The sequence below is a fragment of the Liolophura sinensis genome, chromosome 7 (assembly GCF_032854445.1).
Source record: "Liolophura sinensis isolate JHLJ2023 chromosome 7, CUHK_Ljap_v2, whole genome shotgun sequence".
NCBI classification, from domain to species: domain Eukaryota; kingdom Metazoa; phylum Mollusca; class Polyplacophora; order Chitonida; family Chitonidae; genus Liolophura; species Liolophura sinensis.
This window is the reverse complement of record NC_088301.1, coordinates 11,677,787-11,705,600: the sequence shown is the minus strand read 5'-3', so window position 1 is coordinate 11,705,600 and position 27,814 is coordinate 11,677,787. Positions and strand designations below refer to the sequence as shown.

Below are 27,814 nucleotides of genomic sequence, written 5' to 3'. Positions count from 1 at the left end.
GTGAATACAATCACGCCTATTCGGCTAGTACATGTTGAAGAATAGCCATGACCTTGTCAGATAGTGACCATATATCATGGCTGTGCAAATATGATTTCGATTCTATAACCGGATGTCGGAAGGGGTCATGACACACTATTGAATAGGGAGTTCCTGTTTGCAAACTCTCCGTGTGGCTAAATAGATAAGCAAAGCTGTAAACAAGTCTATAAAGACTGGTGACGCAGTCGATATTGTATGGAACGCCAGAAAATAGTCGGGTCTTCCCTGTAATGGGTAGGCGTTGGAATGATAAAGGGAGACACTCAGCTCTTTTTCACATCGGACGGAAAATCAGGAGGTAGAGAAATGTCTCCGTATTTGTCAACTTTTGGCCTGCAGGACTGAAGTTCATATAAGTATTGTCAGTATACATGTATTATATAGACGTTTGCCTGCCGGGGATTGTAAGTTGTTTCGCAGCGCGGAAACTGACATATCTATATACTGCAATTGTCGGTGAATAATACACTGAAGGCTAATAGTGAACCTCTTACATCAGTAGAGTAAGTGTAAAGTTTTTAATCTTCGCCTGCAACGAAGTCTAACAATGAGGGATTCTGTGTCGTTTCTCTTGATAAGCCTTGTCTTGGCCTCACAAGTCGTTGGTACTGCCTCATCAGCTGATGGTGGGTCGTTACCCGATGTAGATAGCATTCCCGTGGCCATTGAATGGGACCGCTCCGTAGTGACAAGTGAGCTTCCCGCCCAAGACGGAGTAGATCTGGCCATTGCCCAGAATGCCGAAGACGCCCCTGGTCAGGTGCCCGTGCGGTGTAATCCCGGTGATGATTACATCCGAGATCCCAAAGACTGTGGCAAATTCTACCAATGCTCTCATGGCGTCCCTTACCAAATGGGCTGTGAAGCCGGCCTGTACTTCGACATCAACTCCAAAGTCTGTGGTTGGCCTTCAAATGTGAACTGTGACTTAGACCGGTGTGGTGAGTTCAGTTTAATATTGTGATTTGTCTTTCTTTCTTCTGTATCCTTGCTCAAGCGTATTCTTGGTTGAAATGTTAACAACGTGGCTTTATATCTCAATTACCGATTCAATCATTCAGTTCTCGTCATGACCGTAAAGTTTGACTTATAGGAAACAGCTCGTACAGGTTTAGATCTCCCCTTTCTATTTATCGCTTCATCACTTAATGAACCACAGTTTATGGAGTATCAAAAGTGTGTTATTAGACAAAAATTAAAACTATCAGAATGCATGTATATTGTTTTTCTTATGAACATGCTTATTGTCATAAAGTGACTTTGGCCACCACAACCACCTCACCCACCCTCACTTTGCTCGTGTTCAACTCAGGCATATACAACGTGTCGCTTGTATGGCCACACTGGAAAAATAATGACTTTTATTTATGCGTCTACCTTGACTTAAAAGTAAGGGTGATCAGTTGGTAGCCATAGAAACGCCAGTGAAGTCTTGAATGAGATAAACTGGGCTTTCACCCGACTCCTCCTCATTACATTTATGTTTTACGTAGTACTCCAAAATATTTCCCTTATAAACCACCATTAGTGTTATACGTCACCTGCACAAGTGGTTATATATGGTGTGTACAAGTGATAATACATAGTGAGCACAAGTGGTAAAATATAGCCTACACAAGAGGTAATATATAGCATGCACAAGTGGTAATATACAGTGTGCACAAATGGTGATATATAGTGTAGACAAGTGGTCGTATGTAATACATGAGTAATATGAACATATTTGCTGTGCACTCAATGTTTACCCTTGGGGCAGAATAAAGCTAAAAAATGTCGAACATTTGGTGGAATAAGGTCAAAGTATGACTCAAACAATAATTACAGACCTTGTGACATAAATGTAAAATCAGTGATAAATGTTGTACGTTCACACGTCAAAGGTGATAGTGTCCGGAATAGATAAAATCCAGCATAGCCGCAAACTTTTAAAACACAAAAATCATTGATGTCTATGTTTATTCCTTAGTTTATGTTTTCTTCACTACAGTTAAACAACTCAGGGTTACCATTCATTGAGGCTTAAAACGTAGAGTTGGGGATAGTTGTTTGCTACATACATACATTCATTCGTTCATTCAAGTTTCAGTCAAGTTTCGTTCACTTAAATTACTCCAGGTGACATCAGATGCACAATTGTAGTGATTATGTCATAGTTTGTATTGTCTCTCATGGCTAGTAGTGCCTTTCATGACTTTCATTGCCTTGACTGTACCAAACAGACAGACGACGAATTGGGCTTCGCTCGGGAACCGGAAATAACAACGAGTCGAGATCAGCTTGTCCGGACGGATATATGCCGGTAGCATGTACTTCCTCTGACCCTCGTAGAAGCAACGGGAACTTTGTGGAAGGACGCCAATGTGTATCTGTGAATGGTGAGAGAGGGGAAGGCCAAAGGGTATGTGTGAGAGCTATGCATCCGATTAAATTATCTTCATTACGAAGGTTTCATCCACACCAATTCATTTTTCCTCTTTACTAGTTTTCATTAAAATTGACAATATTTATAATACAACAGATACAAAATGTTTACACTAAATAAATATTCCTTGCATTAATTTATAATGTATAGGCCTATTAAATGGAAGAAATTAACTGAAATGAGTATTCATGGTTTCTGCGTTTATCATTCAGTCGGTCTAAAAGACAACAATTGACTTCACCTGAAAACAGTTGGTTTACCACATTTGGAATTAAAAATTAGCATTACTGATATTTGCTGCCTTCCTCTCTGATCGTACATTGGAAGGTCTAGCAGCTGCCTTCGGATGGTCGTGGGTTTCCCCTGAACTCTGTCCGGTTTACTCCCACCATAATGCTGGTCTGCGTCGTATAAGTGAAATATTCTTGAGTACGGCGTAATACACCAATTAAATAAATACAAAAAAAAGTTAAATAAAAAGAATAAAAAAGCTGATAAATAAAATACTAAGCTTCGAGCCATGATAATATCAAACAAGTATGAATTCCCGAGGTGATATGTATACAAGTTTTACTTGGGTGATCCTGCTATGGCTAAAATATGAGGAAATTCAGTATTTCCTGATATACATGCACCCTTCCGCACAATCATACTCTGTATGTAGGAGAGTGCGAATATCAGGTTTTTGCCTGGGGGGAATGCGTGGAACGCGTAATGACCGGGTGCGATAAGCAGCTAGAAACTTTAACATGAATATAATTACTAAATCAGATGTACAAATTTACAAAAAAATAAGGAGATTGTTCACAGGGAGCAGAGATCAGTGAATAACATTTACGTGGAGCGTGATACCAAACGTTATGACTTTTTAGATGACACATAATTTGTGTTGATTTCCCCGCAATTATATACATATATAATATCTCTGAACTTGTTCACTGTGCACTGACGTGTGACTGATGAATGTATACAAATACTCTGCCTGAGTCACAGATTACGTCGGCTTCTCGAACTCCGTGTATCACCAAAGCCTGCTATCTGCTGGTCACCGTTTTACTTTGGAGAGTTAATCTAAGCGACTTAGTCCAATATTCATAAATATAAATTATTTGTAGGCAACGAAGAAGCAAGCCCAGCCAAAAATGGCAAAACCCATTTCCAAAGCAGTGGAGTGAGTTCCCAAAGGGATGTAGATTAAATCATGAAGTAGACAATGAGCTAAACTGGTATCATGCAAGAGAGAAACAGCCATCGGTTTTCAGTGATGTGGGGAATATAGTCCATATTTTATATTCTATGTCGAATTCTATAATATAGGTATCTCTGCTGCGCTTTGATTGCAGCTATTTTTGATTGCAGTAGCACCATGCTCTCTTTCATAAGTGTTCTTATTCTCTTGTTGGCCAATACGTCACCTCTTGTTGACATCTGTTTAGTGGTATTTTGTGCCGTACTCAAGAATACTTGACTTATGCGACGCCGGCCACTTTATGGTGGGAGGAAACCAGGGGCAGAACCCGGGGGAACAACTTGTTGTTCAGTACTCCATATCTTGTTCCTAAGTACTGTACACCATGTTCACGTGTACTCCACTCTTGTTCCTAAGTACTGTACACAAAGTTTACTCCACTCCTAGTTCACGTATACTCCTCTTTTTGTTCAAAAGTACTCCACACCTAGTTCACGTATACCCTTTTTGTTCAAAAGTACTCCACACCTAGTTCACGTATACTCCTCTTTTTGTTCAAAAGTACTCCACTCCTAGTTTACGTGTTCTCCAAATCTTGTTCACAAGTACTCCACGCCTAGTTTACATTTACTCCACATCTTGTTCACAAGTACTCCACATCTACATGTAGTCCACGTGTACTCATCTTGTTGTTATGTAGACCAAACCCTTTGAAGTCTTGCTGACAACTCCTCCATCTCTTGTTTACCTGCAGCGCACTTCATGTACGGCTTACTCTAAACTTTGTCTTTAAATTCAGCTCATGCTGGCTTCCTCTCCGGTCGTACGTGGGAAGGTCTGGGATGGTCATGGGTTTTCCTCGGGCTCTGCCTGTATTCCTGCCACTGATTTTCGAGTACAGCGTAAAACATCAATCAAATAAATACATGAACTGTTCTCAGCATTTATGTGGGACTGTTTCAGACGATTGCCACCTGTGTGTCAGCTGATGACGAAGATTACGCGTACCCAAGCAGCGGGGATTGGGAGCGAAGTCCCTCCGTACAGTGTCCAAGTGGGTACCGGATCATCAACTGTTTACTCAGAAATCAGTAAGTGAATTCTGCCCCCTACACCGATCTACCACCTTCGTCAATTGAGATTGTCCAGCTTTTCGGTTTAACTTACATAGCTAAATGTGTGTTCTGGCTCTCCTATTTCATGGCGAATTACATGTATATCTCTCGAAATTGAACCCTGTATTATATGTCTCGCAATATTGCACACAGTTTGAACGAAAACTTAGAATAAAAGTCTCCAAATATTTTGAAAAGATAGTTCTTTACTGAGTTGAAAGTGCTGTCCTTGCCTTAAATGAAATTTTCCAAATGTGTTGGACAGATTTTTATTTTGCTGAATATATAGGCCTACTTCTTTCTGAAAGATTTTTTAAAAATTCCTATATAGCTTAGCATATTATTAACTTCGATTCATTTGGCAGTGCATTATTTTTAATGTATAAGATATTTTATTTATAACTAATGTCTTTTGGGAAAATATAGAACAACATTTACATTTTGTTTTTGCTACTAACGTAACGCATTTGTTGTCTGTGCAAATTTGGAAGTGTTTTCATGTTGTAACTGATGTGAATGGTCTATATTTCCAGGTGGAATGATATCCGATTCGCATTCCCTGTGATCGATATTTCCAGGAATTCCTGCTACCCTGACATAACATGTTTGGCAGGATGGGGATGTTCTGTTCAGGCCATCTGCAGAAAAGGTTAATGCCGCCATAACAGCTATTAGCTGAAAAGGCTAATGCTACCATTCCATGTAATTTAGTATAAACAGCCATTTAAATGGCACCAATTGGACAATTTACCTAAACGGTTGTTGTCATCATTCCAAAATCTTTTATCATACCAAAAAGACCAATTCCTATATTCCTGTATTTCCCGAAAATTAAAACAGAATTAAAAAGCATTGAAGCATTTGTTTATTTAACAGGCTTTATGAACCATGCTTAAAGTGTTACTTTTGCGGCAAACATTTCCAACTGTTTTAGGTATTATGTATTATACTCTTTGTAAAGCCCCATGCTATTAAGACTTAGAGTTGATTAAGACTCTAAAAATAGAGTTCATCACAGAATAAGTTACACCACAGCGACGGGGGAGGGATTAGTGTGTCTGTTTGGTTCGGGGTGAACCAAATTTAAATTTTACCAAATTATTATCCATAGACTTTTATGGATAATGAAGCATATTTTTCGCCTTGGATATTGCGGCCTAAAAGAGTGTTTAGTCCATTGATAACTGATAAACAGGTAACGTATATCGCTCATTTGTTACAACTTTAGTCAAGCCGACTGAGATCCGAATCGCCCTTGCGCTGGAAAGGTTACCACACTAGATATATAACTTATATGATTTTTCACTCTGGTCTTAAATCAACGGTATAACTTAACACTCCCGGTGGTGCTTCATGCCCGGTGTCATTGACATAGCGCCCTAGTGTTCGTTATTATATGATGATCGTGGAGCCGGAAAGAGTTCAAGACATTCTACAATTCATCTTCTCGTCAGTCTTTGTAAAAAATTTAAGCTTACCAGTTAAATGATGATGATATAAATGTACATGCTTTGCATGCGGCAATTGATAATGAGGGACAAAATTAGACAGGCCGGAATCGAACTCAGAATGTTTCCGGTATGTGGCTTATGATATTAATCCGCTATTTATTAAAAGCCATGCAAAACCCGCAACTTCGGGGAAGTAGGCCTATCTAAATGCCTTTCTGTCTCACTGTTCACATGTCGCGATCAGAACCACGTTGGGGAGGGATACAAAATCTGTTCTATATCTACTATTGATTTCCATATGCTCTCCCAATAGCATGTCTTTGATGTGTCGCGTGCTACATGTAAACAGACGGCTGTGTCATGTAGGCCTATATCTCGTGTCCTGTGTGCTTGCGAAATGACTATCTTGTTCATGCTCTTTGAAAACTGAAGGCCAGATTTTAAACTAATGATCAAAACAATCGATGCAGTAATGAGGTTGACTGACTTGACGATAAATACATATAGGGTTAATAAATACCGATAACGTTTCACAAGACAGGTTGACTGACTTGACGATAAATACATATAGGGATAATAAATACCGATGACGCTTCACAAGACAGATTGACTGACTTGACGATAAATACATATAAGGATAATAAATACCGATAACGCTTCACAAGACAGGTTGACTGACTTGACGATAAATACATATAAGGATAATAAATACCGATAACGCTTCACAAGACAGGTTGACTGACTTGACGATAAATACATATAGGGATAATAAATACCGATAACGCTTCACAAGACAGATTGACTGACTTGACGATAAATACATATATGGATAATAAATACCGATAACGCTTCACAAGACAGGTTGACTGACTTGACGATAAATACATATAAGGATAATAAATACCGATAACGCTTAAAAAGACAGGTTGACTGACTTGACGATAAATACATATAGGGATAATAAATACCGATAACGCTTCACAAGACAGGTTGACTGACTTGACGATAAATACATATAAGGATAATAAATACCGATAACGCTTCACAAGACAGGTTGACTGACTTGACGATAAATACATATAGGGATAATAAATACCGATGACGCTTCACAAGACAGGTTGACTGACTTGACGATAAATACATATGGGGATAATAAATACCGATAACGCTGCACAAGACAGGTGTGGGATTTTATATGATTATTCGATGTATTATTGTTGGAAAAAACTCAACACTTTACGGGCAAGAACAATTGTTCTGGTGAATTTTGCGAAGTGCTCCTTGCAGCTAGATAGGAAATCGTGCAAGATAGGAAACTGCTGCACTGAAGTGCTTTAAATGCCAACATCAGTCGGAAAGGGATGTTATCCTATGCCTTTAACGACAAACATTTGGCTGATGGCTAGTAGCGAATATTTTGGCTTGACGTATTTCATCGGCTACACCTGTTACATAATAACTTCAGCCACATACCGCGAAAGCCCTTGCGTGATTTCGCAGACGACCTGTCACTGTGAGCCGGTTGGCAATCGACCTGAGCGACAGGGGGCGATTTCCCGTCTAGTTTCAAGGGATCCTTTATTTATTCGTAAACGGTGTTTACGCCGTACGCAAGAGTATTTCATTAAGGGCCTATACCACAGCCATCTGCATGGCGGGAAGATACCGGGTGTAGTCCCACGACCATCCGCAGGTTTCCTACTGACCTGTCCCACCACGAATAAATACAATAAGTTACGTCTTTTTGACGGATTTAGGGATAATCGCTGTACTCACGAAAAATATCCGCACGCGGCCGCAACCAAGCAGGGAGATAACTCTACATACCCAATGTCGTTCGAGTCAGAAGAGTAATAGCCCCAGTAGGAAAGGTGCTAATGTTTTTGGTGTTAAAAAATTTTCACTTATTTAACTGCGGTCAGTTACAAAAGCCGATGAAGGACCTTTCGTTATACCTGGAATTTTCTTATTCAAAGCAAAGTAGCTGGGTACTGAAGCAACAAGACAGTGAGGTTGTATAAGGTCCTCTATGGATCCCTTACCTGCTGACTTATTTACTATTTTATTTGATTAGTGTTTTGTGCCGTACTCAAGAATAAAAATGAATAGCGAGAACAATATACTCATCGATAAAATCCTGAGCATTCGCAGTGAGAGAAACGCTCAGAGTGGCTGACCCAGTGACGGCCAAACGGAACATTATGATTTCACATATACAGACTTATAATGACTGTCACATAATTATTTACATTAGACGACGTGTTTTAAGAATGAGAGAATCAATGAAGATTTCCAATAGAAAGCTGAATATTTCACTTTTAGAATATGACGGCGGCCAGCTTTATGGTGGGAGAATAAGCGAGTAGAGGCCCGAGAACCCACGACCATTCAAAGGGCTGTTTGCAGAGCTCACAGTACGACGTTAAACCCCACGCACGCACGCACGCACTCACGCACTCACTCATGACCGAAAAGGATGTCTGCAGGAGCTGGGCTCCTGAGACGTGCCGCTTTAGCACGCTGCTTTAATGGTTGGTGAAGGATGGGTCACTTTCGACGAGAGGGACGCGTTAAACTTAGCCAGCGAGATCCGTGATGACTGTAGCAAACTTAAGGGGCATAACATTTCGCCTTGTTGGTAACTCTGTGAGATAATGTGTCCCCTTTACCCTCATCTGGAATACTATATTACAAATGCGCCCATTATGGTTTCCTTCCCGCCTTACATCACCTTATATTACAAAACTCATACACATTTCAGGGCGATGAGGAAACCATAATATAACACCTCATCACATACATATATACTTATAAATAATCATAAACTAATTCCTATTTTTTTGCACGTAATTAACTAATTTGGTGGTTTTCAAAGATTTCAAAGCACACACAACACTGTCCAATAATTCCAAATAAATCAAATACAAAATAACAAACTATACAAAAACTTCAACATTGATCTTTATTAAATAAATATGTTGCATGGGTAAAACTTATCACAGCACTATTTGATCAGAGAGGGTTTTTTCGAGAATGCCTTCTTGAGTCAGGTTACATGCATCTTTACTCACGTAGGATATCACAAGACGATAAACTGCACCGATATGTAGACACACGAAAAAAACAAACACAAGCTGCTACGGGACAAAACATTTCTGGCGTCATCACAGGTCGAGTACGCTTCGTCATCGGAATAATAGTCCTCAGCTTCGTCATCTGCGTCATTTGATGACGTCAGATAGGGGTAATCGTCACGGAAGTTTGCGCTTGGCTGGAAAAACGGTGTCTGTTTCGGGCTCTCCTCTCGTGTGTGACTTGTTGTGTTCCCTGGCAACCACAAGAAAAGTTCAAAATATTAACAACATCCTAATATCAAACGACACATGCGTATTTTAAAACTGGAACTCACGATCAAGAACAAAAAAAGAACGTCATCCCCAAGTGTACCTAAATAATTAAAAATTATACTTTTAAACAGACACGTTAAGATGAATGTAAGACGCCTTACCACAGTTGTCGAACACTTTTGAGAGACAAGTACTTCTACCATCGTAACAGTAGCAGAGGTCGCACCCCTGTTTAGCCCAGCCAAGATGAGGGATGGACCCACAATCCGCCTTCTTTAGCTCATACTGACAGTAACGGCCGAAAAACTCCCTGACGAAGAAAAGGAGACAATTTCGGTTTTACAGGCTCGTCATCAAAAGACTCCCCCCCCCACCACTCCCCCGCTATGAAATGATGAGTATAACCCTAATAACGATGGACGCTTTGGCCAATTCCACAAAGGTATTTCTGACTTCAAAACTTAAAACCTCCTCAAAAATTCTTAGTTCTTTTTGGTACTTCAAGCTGAAATTGGGACACATTTGTCTTAAAGTGAAAGAAAAGCTGAAATGTGAAGTAAGGTTCATCATACAGACAACTGAAAACAATGCGTAAAAATACTTTCATTTATTCTTTCAGATTTATTTGAAAAGTATTGATAGGCATTCAAATATTTAAATACAGTGGTGGGCTTCATGAGCCATACTGACCGTGATTAGGAACTCTGACGTCACATTTTTTCCTGATGTTAACCAGAAGAAACGAATGTTTGGGAACATGGGTAAAAAGAGTTATTCCAACATTCGGTGCCGTGATCAGTGTTAAAAAAAACTTCCTGTGAAAAAAACTTCCAGATTTCCTAAACCCCGATAGTATGATCCATAAAGCCCACTTTAGAATTCAAATGTTTGAACGCCTTTCAGTCTATTCACAGAATCCTAAAAAACTGACTGAAAATATATTGTTACGGTATTGAAAACAGCAACAGAAAACAGACTCAGTGACTCAATATTACAATGTAAACAATGCTTTATATATATAAAATGAGACGTACAGTTTTACAGACAGTTCAACAACAACAACATAAAAAACATACACATCAGTATTACCGGTCTTTAAAAGTTTCCAGTTCACCTTTGCATCCCAAGGAACGTATTCCAGGAAATACAACGTAAAGACCATGGGATAAACACACAATTCACACAAGTCACAAATTGTCCCAGTCAGGTACTTCGCTAGGTTAGCGAACGCGAACACAGGTTATACAGAACTGGAACAGTCAAGCCTTTGAATGACGTCACACCCGCAGAGCATAACACAGGGTAAATACAGGCATGGAGGTATAATCCACTTTAGAACAGTTTCCCGCAGAAACTCACAAACGAGCCGTTCAGAGACGTAGAGTAATGTCACCTTGTGGCAGAACGAACGTCCTTTACAAAACTGAAAACTTTAGTTTAGAGTCCTTGACGACCTTGTCGGTCAGGTGAGGTCAGCGTGTTAAACAAATAACACAGTCAACACTGTATAATCATAATAAAGATCCGAACACCAATAAACGTGACTTCCGCAGAAATTCACATAAACCAGACATCAGTACTACTGTGGTACACAAACGGTGACGGCATAAAAATCTGTCCTCCCAAACGAAACTGGCATCACCAGCTCATATCAAAATAATGGACTCGATACGAGAGCGTCGCACACTCTCCTGTCTCCCAGTGGATGCAGCAAAAATACCTCCTCTCTGCACAGAAAACACGGCTTATATACGCTCCAGGTGGATTCAACGGTCTTTAAACACAGAGCTAACAGCCAATGAACAGGCAGTGAAATAAACAAAGCATTGAACAAGGTGCTTTCGATCAGGTCCGCGCTGTACACATATAATAGGGCCTGTTATGCTTTCACAAAGGTCCGCAGACTAACAGTACATGAAAACGTTAAATAGTCATACATAACAATATTTATGCATAGTTTTAAGTGGTCTATCTGGTGATGCCTACTTCGATTTTAGAGGTCTTTTTCTTTACGATAACATTGATAATGCGGACAAAGTTTTAATTTCTAAAGGCGATAAATAAGCTTTTTATTTTATTTCAAATTTTGACAGAAGTCAGCAATGGCTTTTTGGAATCGACCCCAGATCGGGGTCGCCAGAAAAGCTCTCCAGTAGTTTAGAAAGCTGCAGCAACTGAACATTTCATCCACAAAATATTCACTAGCATAAAGTATAGTCTAACAATGACCTAACTGCGCATTATGTTTGTGAGGAATTGAGTACGGTATAAAACACTAATCAAATAAATAAATAAGTGAACAAGTGAATAAACTATATTTCTGCGTTATATAAGTATTATCTATTACTCATATATGAAAATGATTAGGGAAATAACTATGCTAAACGACCGAATTCGCCTGCCATTTCATAACTGAGAATCGTTCTTCCACATAGACTCTCATCAATATGACTCACGGGGAATACCCCCACATTTCCTAATCTCCACTTTTATCTTTAATAAAACAGAAGTAGCCGACATAACCATCGTGTTAATCCTTTATTTAATGGCTACCGGTCTTAACACGATATCGTATATTGTACACAATCTTAACGGTCAAAAAAAAAATCTCACAGCGCGCATTGTGGACCCGTTTCAGACCGTTTGTAGAACGTTTGTACAAAGAACTTCCATTATTCTTATTGGACAAAAATTATCAGTTTGATCACATGATCCGTCCATGTTTATGATAAAAACCCTTGCGTGAATTTTGTGCTTTGTGACGAGATTTGCATGTTGTTATAGATACGCCTGTGCCCAAGTACTTTTTCCCTTAAGACTGACACAAATGTAGATTTAAAAATGTAATAGCTTTACTTACTTGGGGCAAACACAAAAACTTCCCAGGACGCACTGTCCGCCATTCTCACAACAACTTGTCTTCGTGTTTAAAGCAGCTGTCAATACAAGCGGATGATGATTGATTCTGATGTCCTCAGGGAGAGTAAGAATTCAGGGCGAATTAATATCATTTGGAGTTTAAAGGTTTACAGCAAGTTTCCATTTCGAATATGAAACTTTTTCACATCACGATTCATGAATTATGACATGTCTTGCTATTGTGACAATATAACGGGCAAGCTTAAAGAGGTTCTAAAAAGGTAATATAAGGAAAGAACCTCGTGAATAAGTGATGATTGGAAGTTATGTACAATTAGACCTAATCATTGTTTTGAAATAAACGAAATAAATAAAAAGGACAGACTACAAACAAATGCATAAATAATTAAGTCAAAATTAAGAAAAGAATCTCTGTATTAACTCAATGTTCGAATCGTCAGTGATAAATTGCTGACTGTTAATGGGTTAATTCGGGCTATCAAATCTCCTTCTGTTCTGTCACCTATCTTATAGACCACAATTGTTTGCTTAAATATTTGCGAACATTGTTACATCAAGTCGTATAGAAAGCCAGTTATACTTAACACAGCTTTCCACTCATAACTGACCTGTATCATACGGTAGATCAAGCTTGCTGTAAAGCGGTGCTTTAGAAGATGGGTATAGATAATTAGGTCTGTTTTAATCAACGTAAACTGTTCGCGGACAGCCTTGTGTATCATGGAAAGGTAAAACACAGGTGTAAAATCACTAAGGGTCTCATTGCAATTAAGATCACACTCTGCTCAGGCTCGGTACAGCGTTTCACAGCTACGAAGCCAGCGCAGCCTAGGTTGTTCATGATAACAACCTCTGGTAAGGACTGGTCACGTGCTGAGAAGAGGCAGGGAGTAATAAGTGAAGTAATCTATCCTTAAGTCAGTCATATTAGGTCCTACACCTTTTTACACATTTCATTTTCCAGGTACACAAAACTACTTCGTGTGATAAGCATAATCTAACTTTAAATGCTATGTATGTTGGGTTGCAATATGTTTTACGAAATAAATCTGAGGTAAATTAACAATTTTGTAGTTTACATTCTCTGTATATATTTTAGATGCAAAGAATATTTTCATTGGTCAAGTCCACTAAAGTTTCAAATGGAACAAGTTTTTTAATATTTAAAATTTACATGCATTCTATGCACTTCTTTGCACAAGGACATTTGGTAACCTATCATCGTAACTACATGGTCATCATTTTATTTAGCCTATTAAATTTTAGTTTACAGTTCTTTTAGCCGGCATGTGAACAGGCTTTCCAAAATATGGCGCCTCGCTACAGGTGGGTGCCTGTTTTGAGAACTCTTATGGCTGAACTTTGTCCACGGCATTAATTGCAATTAAGACCCATCTTTAGAGATTATAGCCCCGTGCTGTTCCGGGCATAGTCAATGGTTACCAACGTCACTGGCACAATCTCGGGTGAAGAAAACAAACAAAGGGAGTTTATGACCGTGGGGGTCAAAAGTCACCTGGCGCTGACTTTGTTTAAAAGATTACTGGAAGAGTAATAAAATTTCAGATAAGACCATGTTTGAGGCAAGCGAATTTAAAGATAAAGCAAGTCGAAATCTGAGGTTTGTTTGCGACAGGCGCCAACTGCCTCAGAACTTCCTCCACTTTGGGAAAACTGAAAAAAGACTGAGAACATTGTTCATATCTCGCTTAACTTCGTGTACATCACATCGATTTCCAAAATACTCATAAACCTAATAAAACCTTGTTTAGTACTTAGTAAACCTTGTCAAAAGTAGCATACCTATGCTTTTCCCGTATTTCTCTGAGAATGTCCTTGTATACTTTGAATGACGTACATCGCCTGGGTTTTTGCTGGAAAGTATTGGACCGCCTACAAAGTGTTGATTAATATGCATAACAATATATGTGACAATGATCAAAAGTTCAAAAACTCAATAAACCGATGCTAAAAGTGTTATGTACCACAAATCTTGATGAAAACATGCAAAGAGCAGGAAACAGGTGTTGACAAGGAATTACGGGTTTTCCCTTGAACCATTTATATATTTAACAAAGATTCGTGGATACAGGCACAATGCAGTTGATTCAACAAGTGTACATATTTTTCTTTTTACAGAGCATGTCTGAAGAGCATTTTTCCTTCACATTCCTTGACCTTACTTTATAGATAAAATGTGCCCTTACCATGCGATTCTAACTCCTGATGTTGTCGACTCTTGAGTTGTCGCTGGTGTGTGTTCTTACGTCTGTTTGTTCGGGCAAATCCTTCACCCTCGACATCCAGCCGCTTATCTGTTAACATGATGAGCCACTAAGTAGTGCGTGTATATTGGAAAATTGTACTTTTACACAAACAGAACATTAGACCTGCATGCATAATTATTCAAATATCTGTAATGTAGTCTCCCACCTTTCCCCTGGGGGGTCAATAAAGGGGTTTCTACATACTTTTATTCATTATGTTCCCCCGCATAAGGACAAAACGTTCGGTTAAATAAGACTTTCACACTATTTAACCAAACTGTTCAAAACGCAATATTGCTCACGGTGGTCGAATGTGTAAATCCCAGGGGTTTATCGATGTTGTCACAGGAATCAGTGGAGGTCCTTGTTAATCTCATATCAAAGTTTTGGCAAGTCCAAAGATAAGCTTTGACAAATCCGGGCTTATGATAAACACTGCTTAATGGGTTCAACAGATCTACCTCACAAGTATACAATCAACTGAATGTGTGCACATATGAACACAAACTGCCACTGCATGTGTCAAGCTTAGCTTTCGCGGACAAGTCATGGTGATAAACTTACAGCTTCTATTAAACAGTTCCGGTACAGAATTTAAAGTCTTGAAAAGGGTAGAGAAATTAACTGTATCAGTAGACTGCGTGCAAATTCTAACGTTTTCTTTAATATAAATAATAATGATAACGGCTTCAGTGATTTAGACCATTATGAAAATCAAATAATAGACCGAGTGTACCTTATATACTCTGTTAACATGTCAGCCAGACGAATGTGCTATATAATAGTCAAATGCCGTAATAGTTGGACAGTGTTTCTTACCATCTTTTGCCCGGGAAGCCTCACAGCTTGTGATTAACATTGCTGCTGGAAACAGTGCGAAAATGCTGTAATACAAAACAATGCCATAATGTTAAGCGAACCTATGGAATCAGACTTTTGATGAAAGTGATTTCTGAAAAAGAACCGAGATCAATTTGAGATTTGGACCAGCAAAAATAATACAATGATCAGGATACCCAGTAGATATGAGGTAGTGCGACATGTGGTTGATGATGTGTGAAAAATTAGTGTTCTGTTTATTCTGTTACAGTTTGAAAACGTGTCCTGGTGTATTATCATAAATGAAACATGTTTATTAACTACAGGGATGTATTTTTATACTACATTTGTGAAATGTTTAAATAGTGTAATGTGTTAGATAGCTTCATGTAACACAAGTAGTCCTGCAAGACAAGTTTCTGTTAAACAATCACAGACTGGACTGAGAAAGTCCAGAGGGACAACCGATGTTCGAAGGTAAGTAGATCATGCCGTGACAATACGGCAACATTGTTCCCAGTTAAATCCTTTGCTCACATACATATTTTTACTTTCTACACTTCCAAAAAATGACGATTACGTTCGGTAAATTAATGTCATCAAGTTTTAAAATGTACTGTTATCAAGTTTAAAAGTCTACTTTCAGTAGATCTGGCTGTTTTTATTTTTATGTATTCACGTTTATGCCATACACGTCCTGTGCACGATAGAATCATGCACAGATCTGTAAGAAACACATATATAAGAACAAAATCTGTGACCACCACACTCTTGACAAAGAACGTGGACTTTTTTGTTTCGAACAGCGATTAATCAAAGTATCGTCCAGTATTTGGCAAAACACCGCGTTATGATATATTTTCAACTGTAAAACATACGTATTCAATACTTACAGGTATTTCCACAGGATGACCATGGTAAATTTCCAAAGCCTGTGGTTGAGAAACACGTCAAGGTATGAACGTCTGTCATAAGTCCACTTCGGCTGTACAGGTTTGTCAACACTGCCTGGATTATATTCGGCCGTACTCAGCACACGTGGGTTAGAGCTAATTATAGACGATCAACTGAGTGGACACTTTTCATTGGAAGAATAAATAGTTGATAAGGGCCAATCAGATCTGTAAACATCTGTCAACATGCGTAAACATGCTGTCACGTTACTATTCTTCCGTCCGGGCAAATTTCGGCGAAGAAAATAGTGCATGTTTTCCAAAGTCCATGGCATTTATGTCTTTGATTTCATTCTCAAACATCCAAAACATCCAATTATGAGATATTCATCCCGACTTTAGAAAAGCGGCCTAAGCCTTTCATCTTTAAAACGTTTTAGCCAACTTTTAACTCCTGGCCAAAATTTAGGTATTTCAGTCAGTTCACTATAACTGTGTGGCTTAGAAATATGGCAAAAGCAAGCAACAATTTTCTAATCGTATGATAGAATCCTATGGAGCTTTGAAAAGCCATCCACAAAATCTTATGCACTAAACACTATGATCTTGGATAATCTGTAACTAAATTGCAGATTATCATTTTATCCAACGACTGCTGTTATATTTCGGTTGAGCAGCAACTAAATTTTCTCTTGTTTTGTTCTCAAAATTTTTACTCCGACATTGTCTTTGTTTTTCGTCAGGTGGAAGGTATTGAAGCTGCACCTGTCGCGGTACACATGACTCCGACACCCCACGTTGTCAGAAGCGGTCGTCTGCATCTCTCAATTGATGACTGATGGAGAGCGGCATCATTTAACCAGTACAACTTGCACATTTTAACGCTTTAAGATGCCGACAAAACAATATTTTAATTCCATACAGTTATTAATTATTCCTTCCGTCATTTACGCAGCCAGTGGTGTAATGGATCTCCCGCAGGTCCTGTGCTTTGGTCCTTCCAGCTGCGTGTATGTCTCTAATACACTCTTTTATAGTTGTTTTTTTTCCTTCTTTTTTTTCTGAAACAAAATAATCTATAACTAAACTTGACTTATAACTAAACTTGACTTGTAACTACAGATATGGTGATGCCTGATAGCACGTTTGAATTTATTACGATTAACAGTTTTCAAATAAATTTCAGAAAACTATTATGGTACCAGGTATAATTCCAGTATGTTGAACCGTTCTGAAAAAGTGTACAAAATTGTTGGGACAAAATGGCCATGGCTGACCGGATTGGGGACAGACTGCCGCAATTTCAAATTAGCCTGTCATCTACCAGGTTTAATTCATTACGACGAACTGTTTGGACAAAATGGCCATGGCTGACCGGATTGGGGACAGACTGCCGCAATTTCAAATTAGTCCTGTCATCTACCAGGTTTAATTCATTACGACGACTGTTTGGACAAAAAAGGTCATAATGTTGCCCAAATTGGAAATAGGTTTCCGAAACAGGAACTTAATATGTAACTTGCTAAGGTAAAGGCATGTACCAAGTTCCAATTTTCGGTAAAAGCGCGGACAACCGTGTGGACAATACGGCCAAAATTTATTCAATTAGGCCATAGGTGTCCGAAACTCGAACTTCAACTATAACTTCATTTGAGCTGGATCTCGAACCTCCTTGCATATATCAATGATACTGGATGCATGATTGTACCTCACAAAGTTGACGGATGACTCAATAAGCTAAGCCCCATGGCATACAATGTAATAAAGCTGGTTAAATAGAGGCGTTATTAATCTTAGGGCAATTGAATTTTTAAATGTCGCATATTCAGAACGTACCTATTATTTGCAAAGTAGTTAACTGTTTTATTCGTCATCAAGAACAGCTTTGGCATTTGGTATATAGTGCTACCACTGTGGTCTTAAAACAACAGTATACTAATAAAATACACAAGTTTATGCCTGTATGAAGTGTATTGGTAGTGGAATAATAGTAAAGTGCTTTGTTTTACCAAACCTAATTAACCACCCATGTGGTGTTGATTGTCTCCGACAAAGAGGTAATGTTTTTTTAGTGTTTACTTGTTTATTTATTTCTATGCGTTTCTGTCGACAACTTTACAGAAAGAATTAAAAGCTGCTGATGGTCGTGGGTTTCCCCGGGGCTTCCAAAATTATGCTGGCCGCCATCGTATAAGTGAAATATTCTTGAGTACGGCGGAAACACCAATCAAAAAAATAGATAAATAACGAGTTAAAAACAGACTTGGTGTGGTTTTGTACACATCTTCGCATTAACGGGGCCAAGTACCAATATACTTGGCCTTAATCGGTATCGGATCAAGGAATACTTACAGTTCTTTGCAGTTCTTTACCCTTGGTAGACAGACAAGCAGACAGAGCACTGTCCCATTTTTTGTAGAAAGAAGTTTGTATGAGATCCATGGTGGAGGTTGTTACAGTTTGCTAAGAGTATTATTTGGTCTCTTTTGAAAAGTCTATAGCTGTTATATTTTGTCTGTGTAAGTAGAGAGATTAAAAGTTGCCATTGGTTCACACAGACAGATATCAAAAGTGAGTTTAAAGCAGTACATACACGAAAAGATGATGCAAATATGATTTTGTGCCTTTATGTAGTTCTGCATTTCTGAAACCCTAACAGTGAGACGAATTCTAGCACATGTTATATACTGTGCCAGGTTAGATAATACAGTCATGTGGTAATAATTACCCACGTTTTTTTCTTTGTGTGTGTCTTCTCGTGAATGAAGAAACGGCCACTCAAGTTTGACTGGTATATGGCAGATGGTGCAAATGTAGACGGCGAAGTAAAAATAGAATACATGCAGGAAATGAATACCGTGGGCGCATGGCCAACATCTTTGGCTCTACCTAGAATGAGGAAGTGCAGATTCGTCAACGAGGATTGATAACGGCATACACAGACAGCGTTGTAAAATTCTATAAAACCCAACCTTTAAAATGTATAAGTATTGCATACATTCTGATACTTTCATCGCCTTGTCATCGCATAGCTCTTTCTATTGTGCTTTTTTGGCAGGTCAGATTCGAGTCAAATCAATCTCAAGTATAGTTTTTAACTTTATATATACCTGCCTTCAGCAAACTAGATAGTAATTATTGAATGGGTGAAACGTTGATTGTACTAGTAATTAAGATATCTATCTATTCGACTTAACGTACATGTAGTTTAGACCACACAATCCAAACAGAAGCACATATATAATTGTAGATAAGATTAGCCGTACAGATCGGAAATATCCAGCTGTTATACTATATTTATACGTTGCTATGTCATGTGTTTTTGGGGGAAAAGTGAATGATGACCAGACTTTAACTAATTAACAAGGCGGGACATTCTAAAGTGAATAATTTTTAAATCACAAACCTAGACACGTTCATATATGGTAGCTGTTCATGTGCGAATTGTACTTGGCTATCCAGCTCGGTGAAGTTAGCACAAGATTCCAACACAACATTCATCACCATATTTACAGCTGCACGAGCTGCATTCTGGCGAAAATGGTATTGAATGAGCCCTAAGACCCCATATTGTGCGTTAATTTAATGACCCGTGTGTCTGTAGTAATCTGCTATAATCTACTTCGTAGTGATCATTTAGTAAAAACAAAACCCGGTTTGCATGTTATCAATATTTATTTATTTATTTATTTATTTATTTATTTATTTATTTATTTATTTATTTATTTATTTATTTATTTATTTATTTATTTATTTATTTATTTAATTGGTGTCTTAGCCGTACTCAAAAATATTTCACTTATACAACGGAGACCACCATTATGGTGGGGCAAAACCGAGCAGGGCCTTGGGAACCCAGGACATGTACTGTTAAATGTCTTGAATTTGATATATATGTATGGAAATGATTTCGAAACATTTTAATACCACCATCTTGGTAATCGTGCTCACGGACCAGGAAGTTGATTTGTTACACCGGGCAAATACAATTTAGACATCCAGCCGCCCATATTCACTGAAGTTACTGCTGCATATATTATACAGTAGGCACCATAGTAAGCCTGGAGCTACCACATCTCATCCTGAATGTTGACAACAAAGTCATTCCTGACAAGGCTCCCAAAATAACTTCATCGTCAGATGTCTGCGGACCTAAGATCTCTGCCCAACAGCTGACTTTACTCCAACACATATACTGTGCCTTCGTCATTTTTTTTTCTGTTTACCCTGGCAGCACGTCTAGTAATAGCTCATCTTTTAACGTAGCCCCTTACGACTAACGATGTCACCCTGCCCTTACCAAATCGCCGAATTGCTACGCGGATTTTTGAAAACGAAATATATAAATAAGAATCGCAATATTAATATATACAAAAATAATTGTTGAAATGTGTTTAAATTTATAACCGCCAAATTATCATATATCATATTCCTTTGGACAAACAGTTGCTTTATTGGTCAAAGATCTATTTCCAGGACTATTTTCGAACATAATTACAAAGAGCGGATGTGCTCTGAGTGGGTGACGTGGTCAAAATCTGATCTGCATGTAGTATAGCGGCTTGTCACCGGAAGTGCCAGTCAGGGGAGAGAGAGAGCTGAGAATCGAAGCATCATGAGGGAAATCGTACATATACAAGCGGGGCAATGTGGCAACCAGATCGGGGCGAAGGTAACACTCGATTCAAAGTCATTTTTTCAACATTTTCCATTTCATTTGATATTTCAAAAATTATTTTTGTGCACTTTTCATTAAGACTTAGCAGAGAATATACGTTTATGTGTTGAACGCGTATTTATTTACATATACATTATCTTCATTACCTCCATTGAATGCAAATTACAAAACAATTATTTGCTCGAAATGTTTCGTAAGTACACAAATTAATAGAAGAGTTTTACAAAATTGTAGATACAGTGTAAAGTATGTGTATATGTTGAATTTATTATCAGGAACAAGAGACATCGCTTTTTTTCAAACTCAGTAAAAATATTTGTCGCTTTGTTTTAGAACATATCTAATAATTATGTGTTTTCTTGGGATCAATATGAAGCCATTCTCCGGGCAGCGGTGTTATCCACATGTACCCATGGTAACCAGTAGCTTATCTTCGGCAATTCCTTTTTTTTTTTTTTTTTCGCCTGCGCATCTTATCACCGGAGTTGATCTGTTGCCCAGGTTTCTTCGTCATTCAGTCTATTTTACTCGCAGTCTGACGAAAGTGGAATTTTACACCGGCTGTGATAACAGCGTGTTACGTTAACCCTGTGGTAGAGCTGACTGCTTGATCCGGGTATGTTAGCGCTGTCAGACGACAAGGAAGTCCACGTATCCACGTATGCCAGATATTTCCACATCTTACCAATGCTTTTAAAACAGCTGAGCTACAAGGCCAACTCGTTATTTCAGTGCTTCAGTTCCAGGCTGAGTGTTCCAAGAAGCGATATAAGGCTTATGTGAAAACTTAACCATCAAATTTGGTATATTCCTTTCCGTTATTTTAGCTGAAATTTGTTGTGCAATAACTTTCACAGAATTTACGTCGTCAAACAATATTTTGGCCTTGTTACATCAGAAATAACCATTTTAAAGTGATTTGAAATGTTGACATAAGTTTAAGATCGCTTTGTGACCGGGTATTTCACCATAATGTTAAACTGCAGGCCTGCAAGCACATTTCTCTCGTCCCCTCGTGATATGTGTTCTCGTGCTCTGATGTTTAACTTTGTCAGTCACTTATAAGTCTAAATATGCGTTTTGTTGTTGCTTTAGATTTACTCTAGAGAGTCCATTCTGAAATGACCAGAGCACCTTTACAGTCCATGTAGTTATATATCTTAACCTATGTTAATACCAATGCGATTTATCCTATCGACACAATGATTTACAAGGAGAACGCAAATAGGACGTCTGTTTCATAAGACGCTCTCATACTACAGCTTGAAATAGCGCATCATCTGCTTTCATTTGACTACTCACTCAAATAGGACAAAACTGACCCGAACATCGCACCGTGCAAACGCGGCTTTGCGTCATTTTGTCAAAATGAATGATAAATTACTCAGATTATATTTGCGATTCATGGACCAGTTTTACACAAAGCTATCGTAATGATGCGCCAAGCACAGTTATCATGATAAGGTGTCTCGCCACTATACGTTGTCGTGAAAGTTACGCCGGTTGTATCTGTGACTGCTTTGTAAAACAGGCATCAGGATTCGAATCGGTATGATTACAGAAACAAGCTCGCTACAAGGTTTATGCGTATAAATCCAGACAGACAGATTTTAACTTAGTTCACAGTCTACATCTCAGTGGGCTTGCACATTACCTTTCGGACTGCCAAGCGAAGTTACCATGACGACGTATGTTCATAGTCTACGTCTCAGTCGGCTAAGAGTAAAAGAGACATGAATCATTTAAAGAAATTTTTGGGGAAACATTGGATAGCTTCATTGAAACTCGCTACACTAAAGTGCCTGAAGGGGTGTTCAAAGGCTGAAGACAAAGCCATTGAAAGATTTTTCCGTATTCCGGATTTATTTATTTACTTCATTGGTGCTTTACGACGTCTTCAAGAATATATGACGCAAAACCTTGTTTAAATATATATATAGATTTACAAAACAAAATTAAAACCTTGATGACTTTCGGAGTTGCACTTATACTCCTAACAGGTGTGTTGTTTGAAGATCAAATTACAAAATAATATATATATATATATATATATATATATATATATATATATATATATATATATATATATATATATATATCCAGTGTCTTTTCTGTTGACAGTTCTGGGAGGTGATCTCGGACGAACACGGCATTGATCCTACTGGGACGTACCACGGGGACTCTGATCTTCAGCTGGAGAGGATCAATGTGTACTACACAGAGGCAACAGGTAATCTACCATGCATGAAATACCGAATGATCTACAAGTACACTGTAAAAATGATCTTAAAATCACTGGTTATTTATGATGAAGCATTCTACAATCATCATACCCTTATACAATATATCATACGCGTTCTACATGGCCTTGTTAATGAAATTATGGGTTATTTTTAATATATTTACTAAATACGATTTTTTTGTGGAACCAGGAGGAAAGTATGTCCCCCGAGCAGTTCTCGTCGATCTGGAGCCCGGCACCATGGATTCTGTCCGCTCCGGTCCATTTGGTCAGATCTTCCGGCCGGACAATTTCGTCTTCGGTCAGAGCGGAGCTGGAAACAACTGGGCCAAGGGTCACTACACGGAGGGTGCAGAGCTGGTAGACAGCGTTCTGGACGTTGTGAGGAAGGAGGCTGAGAGCTGTGACTGTCTGCAGGGCTTCCAGCTGACGCATTCCCTTGGGGGCGGGACGGGATCTGGCATGGGCACCTTACTGATCAGCAAGATCCGTGAAGAGTATCCAGATAGGATTATGAATACTTTCTCCGTTGTTCCCTCGCCAAAGGTAAGCCATGACTCAAAGACAGGTAAAACAACGATTATTTATATGGCGGGAACAAACTTGGAAGGGCGTATTTCTGCAACAACCAGGATTCTGCAGGTGGACTAAGCATCCCCGAGGCCTGGTTCCTTTGCATTGTTTTAATGTAACTGTATGTTACATGTGATGCCAACACAGCATTTTGAGTAATTCTAGGCCGGTTGCGTCTCATAAAATGTAATTAACATCGCTCCATTTGTTTACTTAATTCTATTTAAGGAATGGTGTTAAGTAAGGTATAAGTTGCTACGATTTATACATTTACATGAACAGTCAGAATAAATCTTCGAAAGTGCCGAGAGGCACCCGCTACGTGTGAGCGTTTGTCAGCTATCATACCGTCCTCATTGCTCTGGTTTTACTCTTTATGCTGTGCATCTTTAATTATACTGAATTAGATTTCTTTTCGTCTGATAGCTGACAAATTAAACCTTCCAGCATTAGCCTGAGCTGGTGATGAAGACAAAAAGTTATTTGTAAAAACGCATTGGTATGAACCAGTGCTGTCTGGTAATATATTAATAAGAGTCCAGTAATACATCATCGAGGAAAGTCAAAAGGGAGGCTGAGCATAGTGGTATACTTATACACACTGAAAATAAGTGTTCAGTTTATAAACACATTTATGTTACACTGGTGTTCATTCATTAAGATGAATTAAAAGCATGTGTTTATTATAGCCAAGCTTTAAATAGTAATGTGGTTGATATTTTCAATGAACACAAATAGTCCAGGAAACATGACTGTGTTGCTAAGTGTAAAATGCTGATTAATTATAAGATGTTTAAAAAGTGTTTATTATATTGACATGTTTACTCAGTCTATACATTTGACATTTTTGGAAAGGTACGTGTATACAGTGGGAAAATAATTTGTGCAACAAGAGCACATGGCTACCCATCTAACCATAAACTCCTTTCACCTGATCTTTCCAGGTATCGGACACCGTTGTAGAACCTTACAACGCCACCCTGTCTGTTCATCAGCTGGTAGAAAACACAGACGAGACTTATTGTATTGATAACGAAGCCCTGTACGATATCTGCTTCCGCACTCTTAAACTTACCACTCCAACGTACGGAGATCTGAACCATCTGGTCTCGGCAACAATGTCAGGTGTGACAACATGCCTCCGATTTCCTGGTCAACTTAACGCTGACCTCCGTAAACTGGCTGTCAACATGGTACCCTTCCCTCGTCTCCATTTCTTCATGCCAGGGTTTGCCCCTCTCACCTCCAGAGGTAGCCAGCAGTACAGAGCTCTGACTGTGCCAGAACTCACCCAACAGATGTTTGATGCGAGAAACATGATGGCCGCCTGTGATCCCCGTCATGGCCGCTACCTGACCGTGGCCGCCATGTTCCGTGGTCGTATGTCCATGAAAGAAGTGGACGAACAAATGTTAAATATTCAAAACAAGAACACCAGTTATTTTGTCGAATGGATCCCCAATAACGTCAAGACCGCCGTTTGCGACATTCCCCCTCGCGGTCTCAAGATGGCTGCCACTTTCGTTGGCAATAGCACAGCCATCCAAGAGCTGTTCAAGCGAATCTCCGAACAGTTCACCGCCATGTTCCGGCGAAAGGCTTTCCTGCATTGGTACACCGGCGAGGGCATGGACGAGATGGAGTTTACTGAGGCCGAGTCCAACATGAACGACTTGGTGTCCGAGTACCAGCAGTACCAAGACGCGACCGCTGATGAGGAGGCCGAGTACATCGAGGAAGTTGCCGAAGACGAGTGAGGCGAGTTTGAAAACTTACACCAAGAGCATCAAAGCTGCAAAGCGATTTTTGAGAAACGATTGCTAAAATACCTTTAAGAACAAAGTGGAACAGTAACATATCGCGTTTATCACTCGAGTGCGATAAATTGTAGTTGAACGTATGATAAGAATAACAAAATGATTCGCCTAAAAGCCTGAATTGTATTTTTTTATCAGTTTTCTTATTATAATTTATAGTTAGAATCACTTTAGCTTCAGGGATTTATTTCATATGGTTTATTCATTTGAAAACTTATTTTTGAGACAGTATTAAATAAATATTATTTGTATTTTAAACTACCTATTTCTGATTTTTAAATCTCAAAAAACTGGAAAACTTACACAATAAATACACAAATTATGTATTTGTGTAAAATCGCCCATTATATCGCCGCAAGTCATTGTTTTGAACTGTTTGAGTAACTTATATTCGATGGCGTTTGTACGATTTTGAATAGAATGGTGGGTTTTATGGTGTAACTTGTACCGTTACTGTGTGTTTGATATTTGCTCAATTAATCATGTTTTCTGATGCTGTACCTAAATACATATAATATCATATTTTGACAAGTAGAGGTATTATTCTGGTTACTTGTGCCGCAGACTAAAATGTGTCGATGTAGCTATGAAGCATAGCAGTGTAGCTTGGGATAGTCTGTTTAGAAGACACTACTAAACAAAACTAGCCTGAATATTTATTGCACCGTTTTCTTTTCTCGTAAACTCTAGGAGTAAAGCAGATATAGTTGTAAAGTTGTTTACAATCATACAATGGGATTAAAACTGAGCGGTTTATACATGTGATGACTTGATATTCACTGTAACAAATGTCGGTTTGTGCAATAAAGCATTAAGAAATGTGGCCAATTGTGTATATGTGTGTATGTGCTTGAGGTTAAACGACGTATTTAGCAATATTCAGTAATATGACGAGTGAGTACGATTTTTCTGTCATATGATGACGAAGGAATCTTTAGGGACGAAGGAGTCTTTAGGGACGAAGGAATCCTTAGGGTGCATATAATGTGCCTCCTTGTCGCAGGACGGATTTCCGCCACTCTTTATCTGGTGCTGCTTCACTAAGACGACTTACCAAAGACTACTAAGCCGCCCCGCCCGAGCCATTATTCTGATACGGATCAACGAGTTACGCTGAAGGCCAAGCGAGGAAGTTACAGCTTCCTCTGTTAAAGTCTTAGGTGTGACTCGACCCAGGATTGATCCTGGATCTACCGCTCTACCAACTGTGCTATCCGGGCCAATTGTCTGTGAGTTCAAGTCTCCGGGCTCTGCCCGGTTTCCACCCACCATAATGCTGGTCGCGGTCGTAGAAGTGAAATATTCTTGAGTACGGCGTAAAACACCAATCAAATAAATAAATAAATCATATGACTACGAGGAGTCATTAAATGTGTCTGCATGTATTGTGTCTTCTTGTGGCAGGACGAGTCCATGCCGCCAAAGTGCTGCCGCCACCGAAGTATCATGCCGAAGACACCAGACATGACACAACACCCAATCACATTATACTGAAACCGGGCCAACCAATCGTGTTTGGTTGCTCTAACCTCTCAGCGCTGGGCACCAAGCCCAGTACCACCGGAGCAGTGGCCAAATATGAGTAATTATTTTGGAATGCTTTGATGTCTTCTGTGCTTTGTCATTTTTCTGATGACGAAAACGGGCAACAATTAACATATCTTTTTGGACTTTATTTACATTTATTTACTGGATTAGTGTTTCGCATTACATTCTGATATATTTCATTTATATTATGGCGGCAAGGTTTATTGCTGTTTGAATCCGGACCTACCCAACTACAGTCGAGAACGATCCAGTAAGGCTGGGTTCGATTCTCCGACCTCAAGCCGGACAATGCATCAAACACCGTGACCAGCGAAAACGTCATGCAAAAAAATACGGCAAAGGGTATCCAACTTTACACCATGATCCACTGATAGCAGACACACAAATTCTTAATTGATGTATTAATTTTTTTGGTTTCTTTCCTATGTACGTCCAGAGAGGAAACATGAGCTGGACTTGAACTCACAGTTACCGCGTTGGTGAAAGGCTCCTGGATCATTGCTTCATATGCATTTTATGAATTCTTTGCTT

The 27,814-nt window shown here is 38.9% G+C and overlaps 2 protein-coding genes across 3 annotated transcripts; both read left to right on the top strand.

The window, feature by feature from the left end:
* Window positions 1-254: 254 nt before the first annotated feature.
* On the top strand, window positions 255-5,620 carry LOC135470780 (uncharacterized). The gene is made up of 4 exons (XM_064749821.1): window positions 255-983; window positions 2,262-2,440; window positions 4,617-4,744; window positions 5,302-5,620. The coding sequence occupies exons 1-4, from the start codon at window positions 590-592 to the stop codon at window positions 5,420-5,422; spliced, it is 822 nt and encodes a 273-aa protein (XP_064605891.1). The 5' UTR covers window positions 255-589; the 3' UTR covers window positions 5,423-5,620.
* Window positions 5,621-21,000: 15,380 nt separating this feature from the next.
* On the top strand, window positions 21,001-26,558 carry LOC135471477 (tubulin beta chain). 2 transcript variants are annotated; one of them, XM_064750728.1, is made up of 4 exons: window positions 21,001-21,097; window positions 23,225-23,333; window positions 23,536-23,891; window positions 24,863-26,558. In XM_064750728.1, the coding sequence occupies exons 1-4, from the start codon at window positions 21,041-21,043 to the stop codon at window positions 25,673-25,675; spliced, it is 1,335 nt and encodes a 444-aa protein (XP_064606798.1). In that variant the 5' UTR covers window positions 21,001-21,040; the 3' UTR covers window positions 25,676-26,558. The 2 variants fall into 2 exon arrangements, with proteins under 2 accessions (XP_064606798.1, XP_064606799.1); XM_064750729.1 differs by lacking the exon at window positions 21,001-21,097 and adding an exon at window positions 21,866-21,906.
* Window positions 26,559-27,814: the final 1,256 nt, after the last annotated feature.

Coding starts and splice junctions, on each gene's coding strand:
- LOC135470780 (XM_064749821.1), top strand. CDS start 590: ATGAGGGATTCTGTGTCGTTTCTCTTGATAAGCCTTGTCTTGGCCTCA. Junction 984..2,261: donor CTGTGACTTAGACCGGTGTG/GTGAGTTCAGTT, acceptor TGTACCAAACAG/ACAGACGACGAATTGGGCTT. Junction 4,745..5,301: donor AACTGTTTACTCAGAAATCA/GTAAGTGAATTC, acceptor CTATATTTCCAG/GTGGAATGATATCCGATTCG.
- LOC135471477 (XM_064750728.1), top strand. CDS start 21,041: ATGAGGGAAATCGTACATATACAAGCGGGGCAATGTGGCAACCAGATC. Junction 21,098..23,224: donor GCAACCAGATCGGGGCGAAG/GTAACACTCGAT, acceptor TTCTGTTGACAG/TTCTGGGAGGTGATCTCGGA. Junction 23,892..24,862: donor CCGTTGTTCCCTCGCCAAAG/GTAAGCCATGAC, acceptor TGATCTTTCCAG/GTATCGGACACCGTTGTAGA.